General features: G+C 44.1%; 2 protein-coding genes across 6 annotated transcripts in view; one reads left to right on the forward strand and one right to left on the reverse strand.

Annotated features, from left to right (window-relative positions):
* Positions 1-314: 314 nt before the first annotated feature.
* FBXO7 (F-box protein 7) lies at positions 315-21,290 on the reverse strand. Of its 3 annotated transcripts, none has more exons than XM_045779590.2 (9): positions 21,157-21,290; positions 17,428-17,722; positions 12,982-13,209; positions 11,429-11,570; positions 9,201-9,284; positions 6,022-6,117; positions 3,914-4,090; positions 1,957-1,994; positions 315-1,007 (listed from the first exon to the last, which is right to left on the reverse strand). In XM_045779590.2, exons 1-9 carry the CDS (start codon positions 21,276-21,278, stop codon positions 618-620), a joined length of 1,572 nt encoding a protein of 523 aa, XP_045635546.1. In that variant the 5' UTR covers positions 21,279-21,290; the 3' UTR covers positions 315-617. The 3 variants fall into 3 exon arrangements, with proteins under 3 accessions (XP_045635546.1, XP_045635549.1, XP_045635547.1); XM_045779593.2 differs by lacking the exon at positions 21,157-21,290 and adding an exon at positions 20,930-21,083 and having other exon boundaries at positions 17,428-17,570; XM_045779591.2 differs by lacking the exon at positions 12,982-13,209.
* Positions 21,291-21,671: 381 nt separating this feature from the next.
* Positions 21,672-24,090, forward strand: part of BPIFC (BPI fold containing family C) — a 49,747-nt gene continuing 47,328 nt past the window's right edge. For all 3 annotated transcript variants that reach the window (XM_087868776.1, XM_045779981.2, XM_045779982.2), the window contains exon 1: positions 21,672-23,642. The gene's annotated coding sequence lies outside the window, so the exon portion shown is untranslated. The remainder of the gene's footprint in view (positions 23,643-24,090) is intronic.

Below are 24,090 nucleotides of genomic sequence, written 5' to 3' on the forward strand. Positions count from 1 at the left end.
AGAAGTTTCACCACAGAGCCTGAAAAAGAGCTGCAGAGAGCAGGTGGACTGAGCAGGCAGGTGTCCAAAGCACCCGCCCCAGGTCCAGTTCAACCGAACTAGCTTGGCTTTTACTCGTTTTCTAAATCAGGCTTCTGCAAACCGTTTGTTTGAAGAAAGGGTGCCACTAAACACTAACTTTTACAGAATCCCCCGCAACAATCTGATGACACTGAATAGGTTCTCTGATCATGTAGAAACCTCCAAGTAATGTGGTAAAGCTCTTCTGAGTATTTATCCTCTATCTTTCTGTAATAAAAATCAAGACTGCCATATGATTGATACTTAATTTTTTTAATCTGGTGCAGAACATTTATCAGTGAACAACCTTCACTCGGGAGGGGAACTCAGAGTGGGGAGGTCAGTAGCCAACTATTTCCAAGGCCAACTCGGTCATACAGGACCCTCTGGGCCCTACCACCCCTGGAGCTTTAAGTCTATCTACTGGAAGGCCACTGTGAGTACATTCTTCACCATCACAATCAGAAAACCCTAGAGATCAGCACTCCAACAAGATGACATCTGTGGTTTTAAAAAAGAAAAACCAAACAAGCTCCAGAAGTGAGATTACAAATCAATCACATGAAAGGTAGCCGGCCGTCAGTTGGCCAACCCCTGCTGGGCCTTAGGGGAAATCTGTCACTCGGGCCTCCGCGCCCTGGCAAGGTGGGGTTAGGTCCCGGAAGCGGGCCAATTGGATCAAAACGTGGTCTGAGTGGAGGGAACTGGCCTGGTGTCTCCCCGGGCCCAGGGATGAGTGAATTGATGGGGTCCCCAACAAAGGGAAGTGTTAATCTTTCATCATATTCTCCACCAATAATTCCTGGAGGAAGGAGAGAGCTGGGAGGAAAAGGCCTGGGGTGCCAGGGGCTGGGGCAGAACGGGATGGGGTGGGGCGACGATGGCGGGAACAACACGTGGCGCCCTCTCTGAGCTTCTTTTCTTTGTTTGTACCTCTTCCTGTACAGCTGTAGAAACACAAGCACGAGATATGGTAAGTGATCTGGATGTTTCCCCAAAGTTCCAATTTGCTTCCACTGCCCTCTCTACGCTTTCCTTTTCCCACACTCTGGAGCAGAGGGCCCGGTTTCCATCTGCACGCGTAAGGCAGTAGCTGTAAGGACAAGGCCGAACGAACTGCTCTTTAACCACCACTGCAACTGAGCAACTGCGCCGCTTTGGAGAAACACTGACTCCCAAGCAAGGATAACTGAGTGACATGTCCTTCCACGACTGCAAGCTAGAGCTCTCGAACGAATATGCAATTTTAGGTCAGCTTTTCTTGAAAGTAGAAAATGTAAATATCTACTGAGAATATCATACCGCAAAATATAAAGTTAAGGTCCTGGGGGGAGGGGGGACAGCATTTAAATTCACTTTTTCACCTAAATCATGTTCCTAATGGATCTCAACTTAAACCACAACAAAAAAGAGATGCCAATTTCAGAGGCTGGCCCATCTTCCTAAAGAGCAGTGCTGCGAGCGGAGAACACAGTGGAAGACTCTTCTCTAGCTGCCCCCCCCCCCGTTTCTCTCAGTCCTGCCAATGTCTCGTACAGTAGGCGTCTGCATGTACGACATTTATTCTCTTCATAACATACTAGTCTAATGAGCTGAACCGCTGGACCACTCCCACACAGAAACTCCAGATTTTTTTGCAACAGAGGAAGAGAGAATGTTTTATATCAAGTAAAGGTGAAAAACAATCATTGCAGTAATATTTCTTCTTCCTATGTAATTAAGAAAATGACAAAGTCTAAGATAAAAGTTAAAAACACTTTCATTTACTGAAAATTAGCAATAAATTCAATAAAAACAGATTTCATACATAACAAAAGTGATAATATGCCTTTAACGTATTAACTCACTAGTTATTTCTGTGCTTATATTAACATTAACTTTGATATTAATACCTACTTCTTTCCAATCTGTGTCCCGAGCTCTAACAGTACCATCTACAAAAAAAAAAAAAAAAAAAAAACCAGAAACAAAAAATAAGGATTTAAAATGCTTCATACGTCCAGCATTAAACAGCACTTTTTCGTTTGTCCTAAGGAAACTGAAGCTTACACACAAAGCACAAAAAGGAACACAAATCATTTGTTTACCACACCCCGCAGGACCCGCACCTGGCACCTGACTCAGACCTCTCTCTCTGGCTGAAGGCAACTGTCGCCATTCCGTGCTCGCGGGAAGTCCATGTGCAGATGCCCTAGGGAACACGGAGGCCCTCCGGCCGCTCTCCCTGCCCAAGCGTCCCTCGCTGCACCTCCTCCCCCAGTCTCATCTGGGCATGGCGGCTGCTTCTAACCCGACTTTCTGTGACACTGACTGGGTGACACTCTGGGCGCGCATCGCAGCCCATCATTACTGGAGGAAGCTGACTTCAAGTTTTCTTCCATGTCTGGGTTATTTTCTCCCAACTCGCTGAAGTATGACCACAACAACTAAGTATTTAATATACTTATTTACTTGAAATATGTGAAATGAGGAAAGAGGAACCCCTTCAACTTTAAGTCTAATGAAGAGTTTAGATAAAAGAGATGTCTTCTTGGGAAGCTATGGGCATGGAAGGAAGATTTTATAAAATCTCCTGTCCCATAACATTATGCCCACAGGGAAATTCATTATAAAATCTAAACCCTCAGCTTACAGATACCAGATTATGGACCACAATCTGGAAATGAGATAGAGACTGATTGCATTTTATATCTGAATTTGAATATGTACGTAAAAGGGCTTTTTTGCCCTTTTTATCACAGCCTGTTTTTCAGCTAGTTCTTCTACATACTTTGGTCATTCTGTCTTTTCTTCTTGACTATAATTGTTTTTTTAAAATTTAAGATGATACTTGCTGCCTCCTGGAACAAATGATATTTTGAACTCTGGATTCAGGGGCATAAATAATGTAGAAAAAGGACCTCGGGAATCAAGGAGAAGGACAAGGAAAACCCAGATCATTCACTTCTTACGTTTTGAGGTTTTAAAGAAAAAAAAAAGTTTTTTAACAATCCAAATGACTCTACATAATATTCTCAATACGAAAAGAAAAGGAAGGGGATCCACCTGCTAGATTTTTACAGCTGCCAAGAGGGTCCATTATACGTAGCACCGTCACTCACACTTTCTTGACGTGAACCACAAATACTTTTTTACATTGCAACGCAGTATATACCTATATGTACATAAAATGAAGTAGAAGTTTACAGCTACTTTATAAAATGCATATGGGTTTTTTTTTAGTGACCCATGACACTGATTTCATGACCCACCTCAGGGTCAAACCAATTTAAAAAAAACGCTGACACGCAGTAAAGAAATTCCACAATCAAGCTTCCAGGCCTGTATCTGGAAATCTTGATACACCAGGCAAAGGACTTTTACATTTGGGGTGACTTCTCCCCACCCCAAGTTCCACAGTCATCACTGCTGCAATGATCACCAGGTCACCATAAATGGGACTATATGGAAATAAAGCTTCCCTAGCAATGTGCCAGAGAGAAGCAAGCAGGGCTCTCTTAACTTGTACACACGGTCACAACCATGGGATTTTAGAAATGCACCAGACTGCTAAGTCACATACGGAGGACGGTCTAAAAAGAAAGAATGAACCTGAAATTTTTCTATCCTGAAATATTCTACCTCGTCTATTATGCTATTTGGGTTATGGAGAACAGAAAAAAGACTGGGAAGAGTTTTCAGGATACAGGCAAAAGTATATGAGGCTTAGAATCTCCTTCCAGCAAGGCTACAGGTTATGATTATTTGCAACTGTTAATAAAAAAAAAAAAGAGCCTACGACTAAAAACTTTTCGCAAGCTAAATAATTAAGACCTCGGTAAGAAAGAGATTAATATGGCATCACAACAATCACCTCGAAAATCCCGCAGATATAAACATCTCCACAGTAGCTGGTCATTTGAAGCAATAAGGAGGTCACGACAAACTGCAGACAAAGAAAGAACAGAACGAACATCCAAAAGTCGGAAGATCCGCAGCTTCAGCTCCAACGGAAGGACTACCAACCCAAATACATCTGGTAGGTTCAGTGCTGTAAAGAAAAAAAGAACAGGCATCACTGAGTAAAGAACATCTAGCTTTCCCCACATATTTAACGAAGTTACCAACTTGCTCCTAAATGACAAATTAGAGGGTAGTCTCCATTACCCAAGTATGTGACACGTACAACAAACTTTTAACCCCAGGTCGACCAGTTGGCTACTACTACTTAGTCCCTTATTGCCTCTATATTTTAGTGGAAAGACAAAAACTTTTTAATACAAACCAAATGAATAACTTTGACAATGGCCTCCCTTGTTTTGAGCAATATTCAATCCACAAAAACTTCTCTATTCAACTACAGAAAACGGGTGATTCGCTGGCTTTTATGTCTAGTTCCCAATGCTGCCACTTAGTAGCTGTGTGCCTTTGGACAAGTTAAACTATAATTCAACTCCCTTATCAGTAAGATGGGTGAATAGTACTGCCTACCTCCCTGAGTTGAGATTAAATGTGTGAATACACACAGAGTGCAGTCAAGTGTTAGCAAGTACTATTATTTGTGGTCTAGCAGGCTAGGAAAAAAAGGGAAGGAGATAAATTTCAGAAGTCAAGGAGGGAAAATAAAAACAACGTCTTCCAAAGTCAGATGAAAATGATTCAGTATTAGCTCCTTTAAACAGATGTGATACTGTTCTCCACTAGCAAAGATAACTGAAATCCAATTAGGGTTTTAAAATTCACATTTTTCTCTTCCATTACCACCACCTAAAGAAGAAAACTAAGATAACAGCAGCATGGACCATGCAACTGGAGACCTAAAGTATCTCAATATGGGACTCCCAGGTGCTTCAGTCGGTTAAGCATCTGCCTTCAGCTCAGGTCACGATCCCAGGGTCCTGGGATCAAGTCCCACATTGGGCTCCTTGCTCAGGGGGAGCCTGCTTCTCCCTCTGCCTGCTGCTCCCCCTGCTTGTGCTCGCTCTCTCTGACAAATAAATAAAAATCTTTTTTAAAAAATAAACAATAAAATAACTCAATATACAGATAGCAAATAAAAGCCAAATATCTACTTGTATAAATCTGCAGTTATTTTCCAGCTAAAGGACTGTGGCAGAACAGGATTCTCATTTTCTAGCCTCTAATTACACTTCCCCACCGCACTGCCATCAGGCTTGGCCATTTTGATTGGCTTTGTCCAATGAAATGTGAGTGGAAGTGGCGTATCACTTCCAAGCAAAAGCTTGAAGATCCAGCATGTGGCTGGGCCATTGGCCTTCTTTCTCCTCCACTACAAGAGCATGCCCTGGAGAAGCACTCCTCCCTCAGCCACAGCTAACCCCCATACAACAAGTACGTGAGTGAGAAGAGTGTCTGCTTTAAGTCACAGAGGTTTTAAAATATTTTTTTACTACAACATAAATAAGAGCTAGTTAATGTAAGAATTCTGAATTATAACTTAGTACTAAGTTTCATCATCTATACAATGAGAATAAAATCTCCTTCAAAGTTGTTAGCATTAAAAAAGAATGCATGTGAAATACCCACGGTACCTAGCAGACAGCCCCCAATAAATCATGTTTTAAGAAAACTTCAGCCCCAATTTACAGGCTATACATTATTTATGTACTTATTGAATGCCTAGTATGGACCAGACCCTGTGTTAGGCCATGAGACCACAAAAGTGGACAAGACCTCTTCCCTGCTTTCAAGATCTTGAAAACCTGAGGTGGAAAGAACTTATATCAACAAATATGATACAGTGGGAGAGGCTACAATAAAGATGCACCAAATGCTGAGGAAACACAAAGAGGAAGTAAGTACCAGGTAAGGAATTAACAGTAAACCTTCGTTTCAGAAGATCAGAATTTCACCAGGAGGAGAAAAGAGGCAAGAGTCCCATGTCAGAGTCACAAGCATAATACATGAACTGTTACTATTCTGTCTAGGCCGCCGGGCCTGTGATCATTCATCTTCTCTCACCTTGTCGGGTAAAAGCCAGAAGAGGATACACCAGCTGGTCTTTGAAGAGACGAGAGAGCTTCTGAAGATCTTTGTATATCTTGGCTACACTTTCCCCTGGAATATATTTTTTAACGAAAAATCAAAACACAAAATCAAGTGGCAAAACCTGAAATGGTATCCTCCACTGTTAACAAATCCAAGCGGTAAATTTTCACAAATAATTCCTACATAGACAGACATGAACCAAAGTCTCTAGCAGATGAAGAAACAGTGTGTGGCTTTGGAAGTTCAATCTCAGATGTAAAGCTAAAAATCTCACGGTTTCAGACTGAGCTGTAGGCAACTGACACAGCCCACAGGCTACAATTATAGTGGGAACCGTGTGGGCTGAGAATCGCACACAACATGATTTCCTGAGCACCTGCCCAGCTGCCCAGGCTCTGGGAGTGTCAAGTGGGGGCCGCTCTTCAGGTCCCAGCAGAAGGAGAACGGTATCTGTCCCGTGAGGACCAGCTGTCGGCAACTGTGTCAAGCACTCTTCAAGCTTTCACATCAGTAGGAGACAAATACTCTGACCCCATTTTAAAAAAACAGGACAGATACTAAAACCCCATGCAAGGCCTCACCGTAAGTGGCAGAGCAGGGTTCAAACCTAAGTCTGGCTCCAACGCACTCATTTAGGCCACTACACTGCCACTCCAGAGCGTGGGCTGCCATCACCTGGACACTGTTTAGCACGACGGAATCTCGGGCCCTACCACAGACCTAGATTTTCATAATCGGAACCTGCATTTTCACAGGATCCCAGATGATTCACCTGCATGTAGACTGCAGCAGGGGAAGCTGTGCCAAACGCCACCCAAGTCCCCACTGCAGTTCTGCTACACTTTTACCGGCACTGAACCCTCTGAGCCACGCCTGTTTGCTCACCTACTGAAACGAGGTACCACCAATGCACCCAAGAGTGGTTAAAATGCAAAGCTCCACGCACGGTGCCAGGTGTATCACAGCTCATCAGTTTATGCGTGCTCCCGTCCCATTCTGTAACTAGGTACCCCACTATCTGTAAGAAATCAAACACCCTTCATAATTTGATAGCTTCGTCTTGACTTGAAATCAAATGTCAAGATATTTAACAAATGAATTTGGTTTAAGGCTTTTTTTCAAGTATGAAAACTGACTTTTTTTTTAAATAATTTTTATTTTGTTATTAGTCACCATACAGTACATCCCCAGTTTTTGATGCAATGTTCCATGATTCATTATTTGCAAAAACTGACTTTTTTAAAAAAGCTTTTTCCTTATCTATTATAAAAGTGATCAGAAACTTATAAATAAGTAGATATTAGGTACTCTAAGTCACAGTAAAAAGTAATTAAAATGTCAAATGAGCAGTGTTCTATACTTTTACCCAACATGAAAGTACTATATTGAAAATATTTAATACAGTCTATAAACTTACTATAATAGAACAGTATTAATTTTCTTCCTCCCCTTTTACTTCCTTTCTATTTAACAGAAATCAGATAAGAAATATGAATCTAAGCTGTATTAATATAAAAGAGGTCTTTAAAAAATAGGCTTAGGAAGGGTGCCCAGGTGGCTCAGTCAGTTAGGCGTCTGCCTTCAGCTCAGGTAATGATCCCAGGGTCCTGGGATTGAGTCCCATGTCAGGCTCCCTGCTTAGCGGGGAGTCTGCTTCTCCCTCTGACCCTCCCCCCTCTTGTGCATGCTCTCGCGCTCTCTCTCTCTCACTCCCTCAAATAAATAAATCTTTAAAAAAAAAATAGGCTTAGGATCAAATCTATTCTAATCCTAAATTCCACCACTTATTAGCTCTGTAAACTTGAAGTAATTTAACCTTCTCTAGACCCTGTCTCCTAATCTGTAAAATGGGCATAATAACCTCTAGTACTGTGGAGTGCAGAGTATTTCTACTCCCCATAGCAGGTCTTTCCTAGTATCAACAGGACTGAAGTGTTGTGGCCAAGGAATTTCAAGTTTTTCCGGTCCCAATGGTAAGACCATCTTTACAGATTTATCAGTCTAGTTCGTGTACTCTCAACAGGGGCAGTGTTGCCCACAATGGGACAAAATTCTTAGAGGGCAAACAGAACAAAAACCCTAGCTATACCATTGGTTTGTGTCCCTCCAAAGGGCCACAGTACACAATGAAAATACACTATAACTACAGTAGTAAAATTTCATGGGAGAGAATGGGTGGGGGACGAATTTTCTCCAGTGGCTCCTCAGGGGGTTGATAATGAAAAGAAGGCTGAGAAAACACTGGTCTAGGGTGATGTTAAATGTTCAGAGACCACTATACAATATGTATCCAGACATCCCCTGTTGCCATCAGTTTTGGTCCATGGAAGTTCATGGAACTCAGGGCCTGATGTCTCCAGGGAACTAACAAGAGTAAGTCTCTAGGCCTTCACAGCAAAGACGGAGATCTAGGTAGCCTTCCCTCAAAGACACTGCTGTCAATGTCACCGCTCTATGGCGCCACGCCACGCCACAGCTGGACTGTAAAACCCTCCCAAGTTTACCAGGAGGGTGAAATGGAGTAGTGTCTGTCAAGGCGCAGGTCCAGCACAGAACCAGCACTTAAAGACAGGAGTTCCCTCTCCACCCATCTCCCCTCCTTCAACTGCTGACCTGCTTCTCATACTTTGGATTTAACTGAAAAAATAAGAAGGAAAATTTGTCTCTGCACCTACTAATAATCTTACAGAATACAAGCAAAACCACGCCTCGAATGTAAACTTCCGGTACTTCCAATCTGATCAAACAGCCAACAAATGTATGTCGTTTAAATTAATGATTCCAAGTAGTTTTTCCTCTGATAATCTTCAATAGTGAAGGTGCTTCGTGTGGTTTCCACAAAACACAGATCCTCTCCATACTGGTTAAATACGATGCTGGAAAAATCTAAAGATTAATTCAGAAATTAGGAAGCAGCAGTACAGTGTGGGATGAATTACAGGCTAGTGTCATTCCATAATGGCCGTGCACACATAATCCGGCACTCCAAGACCCTAGGAAAAGCAGGAAAGAAACAGATACTCTGCAATGGGTCTTAAATTTGCTTTAATCTCATGCAGAAATTTTCAGTCTCTCAGACATTACACCTTTCAGTTTTCCTAAAGTGAACCTCTCGAAGCTTCATCCCCAAAGTTCAATCATGCTTTTCTTACCTGGTTCTGCTTTGCAAATAAATGATTCTGGCAGCAGCTGCAATCTCTTCACGCTTCTGAGCTCACTGTTGATCTTTAGTGTAGCTGTAAATAAGCAAAAGAGACAAACAACTCCTGTCAGTTCGGCAACGGCCTTCGTGTTTTAGCTCGGGCCTGCATCTCCCTGCCCAACATACAAAGGACACGTGCAGAACACAAACTGCTCTACGCTATTTCCTTCCCTCGCAGCGAAGTGTGAACCTGCCACCAGATCAAATAAAATCACTCTAAAACACCTTTAAAAACTAAAGTATGCACGCTTTATACAAAATCCACTAGGCATTACCGACAGCAGCTTATTAGTAATTGAAAGATATGCAGCAAGGGTAATAAGAGACAGTTAAACATAATAAAATCATTATTTCTGACAAGACCACTAAAAACTCCATTTATTTTTTTTTTTAACCCTTGGCAAGGAGTCTTCCCTTGTTTATTAAACGAATCCTGCTAGTTTCCACAACATCAGCTCTTTCTAGACCCAAAGGACCACTATTCTTGCCATCGTCCGAGGGTTTGGTTTCACCCGTGACCACAAAGGCACACTTCACCCCATTCCATGCGAGAGCCCGTGCTGTGCTTATGCACGTGCGCGCTGAGCAGGAGGTCCTGGGTGACAGAGAGACCGAAGGACACACTGCTCCTCTGCAAAGACTCGAGCCTGGAATGGCTGGCTGCCAGCAAGTCCGCGAGTAGCCGATGTGCCGAGAGCAGCACAAGAACGAGAGAACAGAAACTAAGGAACCATCGGGAGATGTAGCAGCCATTCCCTTTACGCTGTGTATCCTGAAACCAGTGAACAGAGGCTACGATACGTGTTGTTAAAGAGCTTTTGTAAGAAACAGAGGCAAAAATGACCACCTCACAGTCACTACTGGGCGGCTTCGGCCTCGCAAGCTCCAAGGTGGTGGAGCAGAGCACCGGGTGAGGCAAACGGCTGCCCGTGCATGGACGCCCCGCTGGAAGTGTCACGTGCTCACTGGATGAACGCTGAGGGGACACGGCTAGTCCTCCTGCGTCGGGAGTCACATCCTGACAAACGTGGAATACCACCAAAGCTGTTAAAGCTGGTGAAACGGGAGACTTGAAAGGAACATTTCAAAGAATCTAGTTATTAAAGGAAAGTAGCAGAAATCACATCACAGGGGACCTGGAACGACCTTTCATTTCAAAGAACAAGACAGGGTAGAATGGTAGTTTTCAAAATAAATTTTTGCAGAACATTTTTCAAACAAAATTTTACAAGGGACCTCGATACACGCAACAGACGAACATGGTGCTGCTCCAGGTTTAAGTGGCGATTCGGGGGCTAGAAAGCCTCCTCCACCTCGGCAGCGCCAGCAGCTGCTGAGACTCGGGGCTTGAGCACATCGCAGCAACTGCCTTGGCTACACAAAAGGCGAGCTGTCCTGAAAAATCAAAAGTGCAGTCATTCCAAGCTCATCGTACGGTCTTATCTAGCTAAAGGGATAAACCTCAAAAATCACAACAGAGCAGAGAGGATTCCAGTCACTCCACGGGCTCTGCAGAACGTGTGATTAGGGGACTCTTCCACAGACCACCAGTAGACGTATGGACTTCGGGTGGCATCTGAGCTAAAATGAAATACAAAAACGGAACGAGCTGCCATCCCTGTGAAACTGCCACTGTGAAAGACAAGTAGACAGAGCAACACTCAGAGTGACCTCCCTGCAGGCGCCAGGGCCGGGGGGGGAGCAAGCACACACGCACGCAGGCAGTGCTCAGCCGTGTGTCTATGCAGTACCATTCAGAGACGCCAAACGGGATACAAAGTGACCTCAAAAAAGTGACTTCAATCTCACCTCTTACCATCTCTCAGTTCCAGACCTCAGTCAAAAAAATAGGCATAAAAAAGTCATTTGTGGCACAAAGAGCTCATATGTAATAGATCATCTCACCCCGATGATTACAACAGCCCCAGAGCAAACACATCCCAAGGTGAGGACAGCTGAAGGGTACGGCTGCCCCAAGAGAGAAGCCTGACGCCAGAACAGCAACCCACGTCGTCTGTCACTTTCCCGGCTCATGTGATCCGTGGCCCAGGGACTAAGCAGAGAGGGGAAAGACTCGACTAGATCATGAGAGCCAACCACCGAAGCAGCTAGACGATGTCTGGAGAGGAACAGGTCCGCTCTGGAGAACTGACAACCGTGACTGTGCTGTGCAATTACCGTTTATGACGACCAGGGTTCCCAAAGGCACACAGGTCAGAGCCGCAGAGCCGCCCTCGCAGAGAGGATGCGTGTACTGCAGCCTGTACACACCGCCCGACTTCCAGCGCTCCGGCATGGACAGAGCCTTGGCCTCAGTCCCCTGGCGAGTGAAATCAAAGAGAAACAATGAGGAAAAGGGTTACTCTCAAAGAGACTAAAAATCCAAGAGGCCCCTAACTTGTCTGGAAATAAGCATCCCATATGGTCCCCTTAATAAAACTTGACAAATCATTACTATCGTCATTAATAAAATTTTAACAGAAAACTGTTACAATATATTATCCTCCATCAAAATGTTTGTTCAAGGAGATATAATAACATCAGAGACAGGGATTGAGTTCTCTCTTCGAACACTCACTTCTCTGCCCAGCAAAGCCGTATCATTATTCAAGACCCACAGCTCAGTTATCATTTTGTTTGTGAGGCCTTTCAAAAAAATCCTGCTTGTCATTCTTTTATCCCCTAACACTCTGTTCATATTTCTACTGTTACACACTTCTATGATAAAACATCACAATTTTCTTTTTATTTGTTTCTCTCCCCGACTTATGGACTCCTTGGGGACAAGGACTTATCCCGGTATCTTTATACCCAAATTCCTGGCTCAGGGCACGGCACCCTGCGGGTGGCAATGGTCACTGCACTGCTCTACATCTCTGTGACTCTCACATGGCCCACGGACCAGCAGCATGACTACTGCGTGGGCGCGTGCAGAGTCTCAGGCTTCACCCTAGACTTATTAAATCAGAATGTGCAGGGGCGCCTGGGTGGCTCAGTCGGTTAAGCATCTGCCTTTGGCTCAGGTCATGATCCCAGGGTCCTGGGACTGAACCCCGCATCGGGCTCCCTGCTCAGTGGGGAGTCTGCTTCTCCTCTCCGCTCATGCTCTCGGTCTCTCTCAAATAAATAAATAAAATATTTAAATAGATAAATAAGTCAGAATCTGCATTAGTAAGATCTCCAGGTATCCTTAGGCACATCAAGGTTTGAGAAACTCTAACCGTTCTCCCCCGTGACTCTCTGGCATCCCATATACATAGACATCTCTCCTAGAATTTCACCAGTACAGTATGACGGACTGTAGACTGTCTCTCTCCCCCACTCCTGGACTATAAGCAACCTGAGAGCAGGGACAAAGCACTGCACCTGTCACTGGTAAAAACTTACCAACCGATGAATGAATGAATGAATGAATGAATGAATGAATGAATGAAAGAAAGAAAGAAAGAAAGAAAAGAAAGAAAGAAACAATGCCCCTCTTCCTAACTGAATCTTACTAGATTATTGACAATTCAGAGCCATTAACATAAAAATCCAGTGACCCAGCCATCTAGACATACCCATCCCACTCTTCTGACCACAGTTTACTTCATATTCTCATACATAATCTTTTATCTTTATACAGAAATCTAGAAAACCAAACTACCCTAGTGATGTTTATCAATGTGTCCCCATTCCCAATGGGAAACTAAAACCCTAACAAGATGTTTGATTTCTGCTTGGAGTCTTACCTGAGGTATGTAACCTGACTCCAACATGAGGAGATGTACCGATACTATCAAGGCATCACTGGCGTTAGAACAGTCAGCGGACTGATACAGGATCTCTAATGAATGTGGCACTTGCCCTTCCTCCGATTCACTGCAGAGCATCGGTTCGGAGGGGAAGACGCCTGCGCCCTCTTCCATATCCACAACATCTTGCACTGACCCAGCTTCGAAAGGCTGACTAGGCCCCGACTGAAAAAAATAACAAAAACCATGAATTCATTAAAAAACTTTGGTTTTTACAGTTTACTTTGTACCCTAAAGTGAACTCAGATTAGTGCTCAAAGCCAAAGCACATTATTAGTTTCAGAAATGGGACACATTTTAAGCGAGCCCTCCGAAATAAAGGAGCTGGCAATCTACTCCTCCACACTGAATTCCTCATCTCCATTAGTTCTGGCCAGTATGCCAAAAACCTGGGCATCGACCTAGCCTTCGCCCTCCACCGTCCTAAACTCCACCTCCCATGTGATGGGTCTTCAGAGTTCCACTGAATTACCTCCTAAATATCCCTAAAATCTGCCCCTACTGCTCCCCAAGGGTACCTCAGACTCCTTTACCTCCTGGCTTCCAGAAACAGCCTCCCCAAGTATCCATGACTCCCCTTTGTTTTCCAAGACATTCCACCTGCTGCCAGAGCTTTTGACGATTAAGAATTCAACCATGTCCCATGTCCCAGCTTAAAACCTCCCAGTATTTCCCCAATGCGGATAGCAGCATGTCCCTGAATTGTGCCTTGGAGCATAACCCTCAATGTCCTCAGGAAAAGAGAGTTCTACAATCCATGAAGTTTAGAAAACACTACTACATGCGATAGCCACCAAACCTCACCCTACATATTCGCAAAATACACTGGGGCATTACAGAGCTCTGCCATTTCCAATAACAATAATGTGTGCACAACATTCAGCCAAGAAACACCACCCTCCTTCCTCAGTGCTCAGCATCCCCTTAACACCTACTTATGATCTCAGAAAAGAAGTGTTTCATAGACAACATGCTGAGAAACGCAGGCCTAGAAAATGAAGTCCAAATGGCTAAAGCTTCCTAGCATAAAAGGCCCTTCATCACTTCCTCAGGTTCCTGATTCTGTTAAGCCCACTTCCTGCCAGTCCCTCCTCCCCACGCCAGCATTCCCACCTCTGCCAAAGAGGCAGCACGAACCAGCAGCCCGCCTTGCAAAGGCCTTGACTGCTGCCCTTTACCACGCTGCACCGCACTTTCCCAATGACACATCGACATCCCACCAGGACTGCAAGCTTAGAAAGGAACAGACTCCGTTTCACCTACTTTTATAATCCCAGTACAGTACCTGGCACACAGTAGGTGCTCAACAAATGCTTGCTGAACCAATGTTAAGGACAGTATCTTACAATTTCTTAATGGTTTTGTTTTCTGTGTCTTCTCGTTTACATCATACAAATTCTATAAAACAGGCAAGTCAGATGATGCTGCCTTTTTAGACATGTTTTAATTGTGACTCAGATTAAATAACATAACCAAGGCTGCCAGCTAATAAAAACCTGAAATGAACCAAGATCTCCAGACTCGCAGTTCAGGCTTTCAGATACAATACACTGCTTCAGTAAGACTATGTTACCTATTACTTTTGCTCAGGTTTGTTTCCTACACATGTACTCAACTCCTGATGCAAAACACATGGTTCTTCTCTTTAAGTTCATATTTCCATTAAGAAGGGATAGAGGAAATAAGAAATTACGTAGGATGAACGAAAGGGTGGAAAAATATAAGGGAGCAAGAGGCTGTTCTTCCGAAATCCCTGAGGACCTAGTCCTTACTGGCTTATGGAAAAGATCCAAATTCATTTGTGAAAACTTACAGGCCAATGACAATTCGCACTATCTAAAAAGGAGGCTCCATGGTATTTCTGAACAAACAGAAACTACTTATTAAAACCATTTAACACCTAAATTATGAAGTACGAAAGCTCTTTGCTTCTTATCTACTCTACCTAACTTCTGGCTATTTACTGCTTACTGACAGTTGCGTGCGAGACAATACATGTGGATATATTTAAAAAGAGTCACCCTAAAACTGATAATGCCATGGGAGGAAGATATCGGAATTCCCTGGTGAACTTATCAAACCTTACTCCCACTCCATTAGAACCACTGACATTCTGAGCCGTTCTGATATGATATGAATACTTATCATATTCTTCATGCATGTGAAAATGGGAAAAAATGTTCAGCACCGCTTCTCTGAACAGATCACTTGTCACACCATTTACGAATGATAGAAACAAGTAATTAAAATTCAGTTTAGGGTTAACATTGGGGTCTGATACCAGGTTATCCCCATTCTCCATCAAAGACTCAACAGGTTCTAGGAGAATTCCCAAATATATGAACTAAGAAAATTAATTTACACGTAATTACAAGAGTAAAATTTTCCTATTGTTTCCAGTTTTACCCAGCTATTTTCCCTCACTAATACTTCGTTCTGCAATCAGCAGATCTCACTGCTGCGAGGGCTTACAGCACACTCATGAGATTCCAAGCTCACCTTCAACACTAATGTTTTACCGTCACCTATACAAGTCTTACAATACAAAACAACATGCTTTTAGAACTGAAATGACTAACTTGAAGCAGTAGTAATTTGTCAAAATTTTCCAAAAGGAAGCTAGTCACATATACTATGAAAAGTTCTTACTGGGCATTTTTACAAGTACATTTTACAAGATTCTGGACCCTTCCACCAGAATCTCTGAATAAGTCTATCAGCAAAGAAGATTCAGAAGTATAATTTAAATATGTGGCTAAATATTCTATTATTCCCTAGATTACCTCCCTGAAGCAGAAACACTGAGATACATAATAATTACTTTTAAAAATTCATATAAATATGCTGAGCTTTATAAGGGCTTTTTTAAACTGCTTAATCTCTTTGGATACTATTATTAAAAATATCTGGGGTGCCTGAGTCGGTTAAGCATCCGACTCTTGATTTCAGCTCAGGTCATGATCTCAGGGTTGTGATATCGAGCCCCGAGTCGGCCTCCACAGTAGGCGTGGAGCCTAAGTTTCTCTCTCTCCCTCTCCCTCTGCCCCTCCCCATCCCCCTGCTTGAGTGCACTCTCTCTAAAAAAACTCAACATAGATGATTTTCATACTTTGCGAATCTTTTAAAAAGCATTTCTTAGTATCTGTCTATACTTGATGCCACAATGCGTACTTACTCACAAATGTTTAAGGCCCGAGGAAAAAAACTAAGCTGAAGTGATATGTATACACACAAAAAACAACGAACACGATGGCATATATATTAGTATTAAAAAATTAAGTGATATATGTGATCATTTGTGCCATACAAGGAACCAAAGGCAGGATAATAAATAATGAGGTTTTACAAGGCAATAAAGAGAATCGATACTAAGAAATTAGAGACAATCATTGGGCTGTGGCTGGCAGGGCCTTGGAAGACGGGCAGAGACAGGAGAGGGAGGAAAGGCGGTGCATTCCAGGCTGGAGGAACAGCAAGAGCTAGGCACGGAGCAGGAGGTAGACTGCGTGTGCGTGTGCATATGAGAACATGTGAATGTGCAGGCTGGTACAGGGAAGATGATAAAGAGTCTGGTCTGACTGGAGAGAATAGTTTACTAGACGGAAGAAGAGAAATTAGCTCTGAAAAGCCTTAAAAACTAGGTATAGGAAGAGAGACAACATTTTCGTTCTCTGTAACATGACAGGGTTAAACTAGAGACAGATGGTCTTTTCAGCTCAAAAATTATAAGCACAGGTATATCAATGACGCAGAGTTACTAAAGAGCAAGGGAACAACATAATCGAAAATGTATAGGGAAAAGACGAACCCAGAGAGCAGACTGAAGGACAGACACTGGAAGCCTGGAATGGAAAGGAAGAACTGACAGGGCTTGTTAAGTGGCTGGATATAAGAAGTCAAAAATCATTCCAGGGTTTTAAACTGAGGAAAACAGTGGTGCCACCAACAGAAAGGGCAGCTGGTTTGGGAAGAGAACAGGAGTTCACATTTCCAAATTTACGTCGACACAGAGTGTGAGATAGCAATGCTTAAAACCCAGGTATAAATGTCCTGCAAATAATTTGGAAGTAACTGAACTCTATACAGCCTTAATGAGTGGAGCAGACCAGAGAAGCTAAGCTGGGAATCACGAGCTTAGAGCCAACAACAGGAGCCAAGGGACAATTTGTCTGAAGGAGTGAATGTCTGAACAAAATATGTAATAACTGGGTTGTTCAGAATGCCAGTAAGTACTGGTCCAGGCATTTAGCAGTTTGAAAATTTCAACAAGAATATAATCTTCAATCTACTAATAATAATTACCTCAATTGAATTCTGTATCATTCAGGATATTCAGTATGCTTTATCAACTACCCCATTTCTCATCTTGATATTAATACCTACCATACTGTCATCATTCCAGACATCAGTTTGGGTTGCCTGTCCTTGGAATGCATCACTGGGCTGTTCATCCTGTGTGCTGGACTGATTGGAGCTGGCGGCCAAAGAGGGTTGGTCATTATTCTGGAGTGAGGAATGCTCTGAATCTGTGGATGAAGGTAAGTTAGGTGCTGGAATGGCATCTTCAAGAATCAAACATATCAAGTCCCCAGAAACAATCCCATATGAAGCCAAGGTCTCTTCATCTCCAGTGAGGGCATCCTTGTTGTTCAATGTGATTGCAAACCGGGTATCAGAACTGCCAAGAAAGATGGATAAGGATAGTAAGAGCTACCTACCATTACCTGCTACCATTACCTTCAATAATACACTTAGAACATATATAAGGTACACGGTATGATCCTGGAAGAATTAAGTAACGAAAACAAAACAAAAATAAAAAGGAAGCCAAACTTTTGCAAAAACTATCAAAATTACTTGTTCTTATCACTGAATGCTTAGGTCATAGATTTCTAATGGCCACAATTCTAGCCTGGGGAGCAGGATACAGTAATTCTCTATCATTAACCGATGTTCTCACCAATTCTAAGGTACACACTCTACATCTTTTGTAATGCTGGTATCTTTGAAACAGGGATGCTTCTTAAAACTGATGACACAACACAGCTTAATTGCCAGCAATCTCTCCTTTAGTGTTACATAAAACGCACATCTTAAGATTGACAGCATCTTCAGTCAATGAAATAGAGTCTTTTTAAAATACAAACCGTGTCACATCATTCACCTGCTGAAAATCCTCAAATGGCTTCTATTTGAACTTGGAACAGAATCTTTAACATGGACTCTGATGCCCACCATCTGACCCCTACCCACTTCTACCTCATCTACCCCATCCCCTCAATCACTGTTCTCTATCAATGTAAGCTTTCTGTCCCTTCCTCAAAACAGATGAACCTCACGGCAGCCTCTGGGCCTCTGCATTTGCTCTTCCAGATCTCCAGAGGACTGACTCTCATCATTCAGGTCTCAATTCAAATGCCACTTCTTCCAAGATGCCTTCCGCCTAGCTTCCATCACTCTACTCCATTCTCATGTTTTATTTTTATTATAACGTCACTATTTGAAAATTCCACATTTATTTATCATCTCTTCTCCACCCTCACCACTGCACTTTAAGTTTCATAAGGTCGGTTATCTTGTCTGTCCAGTTCAAAACTGTATCTCCAGCACTTGGCAAATAAAAGCATTTGTGGAATAAATACAACCAACAGACATTAGTTGGGAAGATGGGAGCTGAAAGTGAAATCAGGGCTCCCAAGTCATTGTCTTTACAGAATAGTCATATTATGTCTGTTTCAAAATACTAGATCCATGTCCCAGATGAATATTCACAATCACAAAAAGATGAGTATGTAGAGGACAGAGTATAAATTCATCCCTCCCAGTGTCAAATACAATGTCACCTTTCTTACTGATGACCAGTTATGTGTGATGTCTTTTATAATGAAAACAGCACAAATCCAAAATCCCAGGGCTAAACAAGTCAAGAGCTCCAATTAGCCTGAAGGAACGAACTCTCCCTTCCATATCACAGGCTCTCTGATTTGAGAGAATAACCATCATTTCACCACATACGGGTGAGGAGTAATTAACAAACCATTGCACATTTTATAAGGCATTTACACTCAACAATGCTGACTTCATTACCTTTCTGAGAGGTTAACCAAGGATGAAGTCCTTTGAAAATCATGTTCTGTTTATTCTTGCAATGCCGCATTTTCAAAAGTGCTCAAAATAATTTTTTTTCACATGTAAAGACACTTTGTCTTACCAATTAAAATGTCTTTGGTAGAGCAATTACCGAAGTTTTGCTTATGAGAAAATGAGTAGCTATGCTTCAGTTTTCAAACCCTTTGATAAATGTGGAAAATCTGCCAGATGCCAAAAAAAAACCACCATCCCAACAGAAAAAGAGAAAAAAGCCTCAAATGTACTATGTGTTTATGGATCATCTGTCACAGCAAAAGGTTTGTTGGTTTTAAAAGTATCTAACAGAATGTTCATTCAAACATCTACCCGTAGAAAAGCTAAAGAATTATATCATTAATAAAAATGTTGGCCTTCCCTCCCCATGTAGAAAAAGGGAAGAGCTGAAAATTCCTAAAGTACATACAGCTTTTCAGCGGAGGGGTTAAAAACTGGTTTTCTGAAACCGAAAAAAAAAATTTAATTCATCAGAAAATGCCATCTTAGAAACACCAGGCCTTTTAAAAATATTTTATGCCAGTCCCAGATGCACTTGCTCAGAGAAGACACTTTAAAAATAATAATGTCCTATGGTCATTTTAAAACTACCCATTTTTATAAAGTGAAGATACTTTCAGAAGAATGAACTTACTTTCAGAAGCTGAAGCTTACATTCCTTCCAGTTAACCAGATTCAACTGTAAAAACAAACCCAAAGGAGAAACTAACTTGGGCTCTTGTAAAGTCCTTTCAAGACTGCCCCTACTTTTAAAAATAATATTAATAAAATACGTATACCTGTGTGTGAAAAAATCTTTAAAAAATAAGTTACTTTTGAAGATTTCTGGTGGGGTAATGGCATCAGCATACAAAATGCTTAGGTTTAACACCAAGAAATAACAACAGGCATATCACTTAATACAACGCTTCACAGTTATGTCAATACCTCATTTTTAATTTGGAGAAAAACAGGCTTACTTTTAATATAGTGCCTTAACCTGAAAAATGAAAGGGGAGAAGTTCATAATATGGTCTCATTTTACTCTATTCCCTAAAGTCAAAGTATATAAAAGTCTCATAAAAAGGGTCCACTTAATTAACAGAAAGGTCTTCTTTTGACGAATTCACTTAAAAAGCCCCCAGAGACCCCCTTTTTTTGTTTTCTTAGCACACTCAAATTCCAAATTCGCTAGCTCGGTATGTGAACAGGTCCACCCTTACCTTTGTCCCTCTACCCCCAGATTACTGTCCCCAGAAAATACTGTCTGTGGAAACAAAGCAGTCTCATTTGCAGCCCCGTAAATTAACAGCGGAATCTGGTCCGTTATTTCTCAACGTCATTACCCCCAAACTGCAAGCTCTCCAGGGTCATCCCACAGCCACCGTTTATCTTAGTTTTAGCAAAAAAGCAACAGCTCAACCAGGGAAATAAAAGGCTATGAAGCACGCCGACACCCCGTACTGTGTAAAACTCTGCAGCGGTAAGTCAAAGTGCTCCCCGCGGGCCCGGCACGCGCACACTCAACACAGCCTCAAGATCACGGCCGCCCCAGCAGCGGCCCGCTCGCAGGTGGCCTCGGATGGAGGGCCAGTTTCTAACTTCTTCTAGAACTTTCCTGACTTTTCCCTGGAATACTGCGACAGCTGGAGATAGTGAACTTAAATCCCACAGAGCCTGGAAAGGTCTACCCCCAGCCGAACCCCTGCGCCCCGTCCTGTCCCTGGTTTCCTCTGCTGCGGAAACGGAAGCCAAGGCTCACCCTGCAAGGGAAGGGAGCCCCCGGGACGCTGGGCCATGTCCTCCTCGAGCCGGGAGCCGGCGAACTACAGCCCCAGCGCCCGCGCCCGGTCTGCGCGCGTCACAGTCCCAGGGACGCCCAACCCGCGACGCCCCGCTACCGCCCGGCCTCACGTGACCGCCGGGGCGGGCGCGCGCCCCCGCGCACGGCTCCTGGGCCCGCGGCGCGGTCCCGCCGCGGCCGCCTACCTGAAACCCCAAGCGGGCAGCAGGGCCTGACTCAGGTGCGCGCGCAGCTGGCCCAGCGTCGGCTCCGCGTCTGGCATCTCCAGCGGCCCGGTCCGCTTCTGTAGCCGGACCCGCAGCTTCATGGCGGCGGCGGGACGGCCCCGGGGGCCCGGACCCGGAGGCGGCGACGATGACGACGGCGCGGCGGTGGGCCGGGAGCAGCGACTACCGGAGCCGCGGGGGTATTGAGGACTAGCGCACGGAAGGCCCTGCCGCGGCCCCTGCCGGCCGGTCTCTAGAACATGAGCGCCCCGCCCCTCTCTTGACGGCGCCCCCTAGAGCCCACCCCTCCGGCGGGCGACTGCCGAGCCTGACCACTGGGCATCTTGTGATCGATGACTCGGCGCGCAACGGCGCCGCCTAGGAGGGAGAGGCGCACAGTGCGCAGGTGCCGAGACTGCCGCGGGGGTGCGGTTGTCGCGGCTCTGGTAGCCGTCGCGGCTGTTGTGCGGCCGCAGCTGTGCCGAGTCCTTCCAGGCGTGCTTGGAGAACGTTAACGCCGAGAGAGAGGCTGCAGAATATGTGACTCGCCGTTCCGCAAGCCCCCGGGGTGCCTGGTTCTTACCGCATTTCCTCCGCGGCGCTCAGCTCCAGCCGCAGGCATCTGCTCGGAGAAGCCTTAGTTTGAGCCCAGGCTCTGCTAGTGTCCTCCTGTCACAGCAAAATATGAAACAGCGTGTAGTCCCTGATCTATGTCGGAGAGTATAGTAGTAATCTGTTTCATAGCAATCGCCCCAAAGTTGAACAGCTTAAAACAACGAACGTTACTTGTCCCACAGGTTCTGTACGTCAGGAATTTGGGCATGGCGTCGCTGGGTGGTTCTGTCTTGGTCTCTCATGAGATTCCAGTCAAGATGTAGGCCAAGGCCGCAATTATCTGAAGCCTTGACTCAGGCTGGAGAACCTGCTTGCTGGATTGCTCACTCACATGACTGACTGTTGGCGGGAGGCCTGTTTTTCACGGCATGGACCTCACTATGGGGTCAATTGAGTGTCCCCATGAGTTAGCATCTGGCTTCTCTCATAGCATGTGGTCCCAAAGAGACCAAATCAGAAGCCACAGTGTTTCTTGTCAGAAGTCACATACCATCACTTCTGCCATTCTAGACAACCCTTCAGCGTGGGAGGAGCAACCCAAAGGCATGAATAGGGTTGGGAGCCACCTGGGAGGCCGGCTACCATAGAGAGTCTGACGATGATGATGATGATGATGATAACTAAGATGAGAGAGGGAATCGTATTTCATCCTTGTATGATAGCCATTGCCCAAATCATTATGAAAGAGTTGAATGAAGTTTCTCCCAGTAGGTGGCAGTACTTGTCCACAGTCTGACTTTCACTGGGTAAACAAACCTGCCCTGTGCTAGATATTATTCCAGCTGCTGGGGACTCAAAGAATGAGTGAATTCACAGTTGAGTGAATCAACTCTTGTCGTAGAGCGTAATGAGTTTTTTCGTTTATGACAGAGATAAGAACAATCCTGGGGACTGGGGTACATAGAGAAGGGTGGTTGTGCCGGTAGGATTCTTTAGTGGCAAACAGTATGAGATTGAGGAAGGGTGGCAGGACCAGGGCGGCTCAGTGTGGCCAGAGGGAAGGACAAAGTGGATACATCTCAGATAAAGAAGATCCTCGAGCTAAGCAAAGAGTTTTAGAAACATTCTAGAATGTATGGGAAACCAACAGAGAGTTTTAAGCAGGGGATTCTTTTTTTTTTTTTTTTTTAAGATTTATTTATTTATTTATTAGACAGAGAGAGACAGCCAGCAAGAGAGGGAACACAAGCAGGGGGAGTGGGAGAGGAAGAAGCAGGCTCCCAGCTGAGGAGCCCGATGTGGGACTCTATCCCGGAACGCCAGGATCACGCCCTGAGCCAAAGGCAGACGCTTAACGACTGCGCTACCCAGGCGCCCCTAAGCAGGGGATTCTTTATCAGGTTTCTTAGTTCTGAACAAGAGACTGGCTGACAAAAAGGAACATGTTCAAAAGGATACTGGATAGCTCAGGGAATTCTGGGAAGGACTAAAGAAGTGGTTTCAGGCTAATTTCAGGAATGAAACTCAGAACCACGCTGAAGAACTGGCCTGATGAGGAAACTATCCTGACTGACTGGGATTGCTGCTGCTGCCCTACCCCGCCCTGGAGGAAACTTCTGTCACCCTGACAGGAACCACTGGGCAAGGCTGCCACCTTCAAATGCCACACATTTTTGCAGCCTCTTGCACCAAAATGCCAAACTTCCGAAGGAGCGTGTTTCCTCACCTTGCTCGCTTCTAAACCAAAGGTTCATGGGGATGCACCTGACTAAGGGAGACGGAGTCCCATGCCTGAGTCCTGGCTGCAAATGAGACTGAGACTGGGGGTCTGAACTCCTTCCTTGGGAAGGCAAATGTCCCCAAATGTAGAAAGGCCATTCAAAAGATGGTAGAAGCCAGGAGTCTGACAGGTATACACCACAAGGGACATAGGTCAGATCTGAAATGTGAATCTATCACCTGTTGAGTGTAAGGGATATATTAGATCAGGGTTCCTCAACCTTGGCATTGTTGACACTTGGGGTTTCATGAGTCTTAGTTGTGAAGGACTATCCTGTGCCTGTGGGATGTATAGCAGCATCCCTGGCATATCCACAAAATGCTACTAGAAACCTCTCCCCCAGTTTTAAAAACCAAGGATGTCCTCAAATTTTGCCACATATTCCCTAAAGGGTGAAATTGCCTTGAAAACCATTGGGGACCAGCTTAGTTTGGAGGTTCTTTTGGTGACTGAGAGAAGAAAGGAATTAGTGGAATGACAGTAAGAATAGAGATGATGGGTGGGCAGGGGTGATGTTACAGAGGTAGAAATAATGGAATTTGGGAAATGGCTATATTTGGAGGCCTTATTAATTAGAA

The sequence above is a fragment of the Ursus americanus genome, chromosome 17 (assembly GCF_024610735.1).
Source record: "Ursus americanus isolate L20-20 chromosome 17, mUrsAme1.1.p, whole genome shotgun sequence".
Lineage (NCBI taxonomy): Eukaryota > Metazoa > Chordata > Mammalia > Carnivora > Ursidae > Ursus > Ursus americanus.

What these genes read in the sequence shown, in the direction of transcription:
- FBXO7 (XM_045779590.2), bottom strand. Translation starts at nt 21,278, where the DNA reads ATGAAGCTGCGGGTCCGGCTACAGAAGCGGACCGGGCCGCTGGAGATG. An exon ending in TCTGGCTTTTACCCGACAAG is followed by an intron (nt 4,091 to 6,021) that starts GTGAGAGAAGAT and finishes TTTTCTTTACAG; the next exon opens with CACTGAACCTACCAGATGTA. An exon ending in ATATCTGCGGGATTTTCGAG is followed by an intron (nt 1,995 to 3,913) that starts GTGATTGTTGTG and finishes TTTTTTTTGTAG; the next exon opens with ATGGTACTGTTAGAGCTCGG.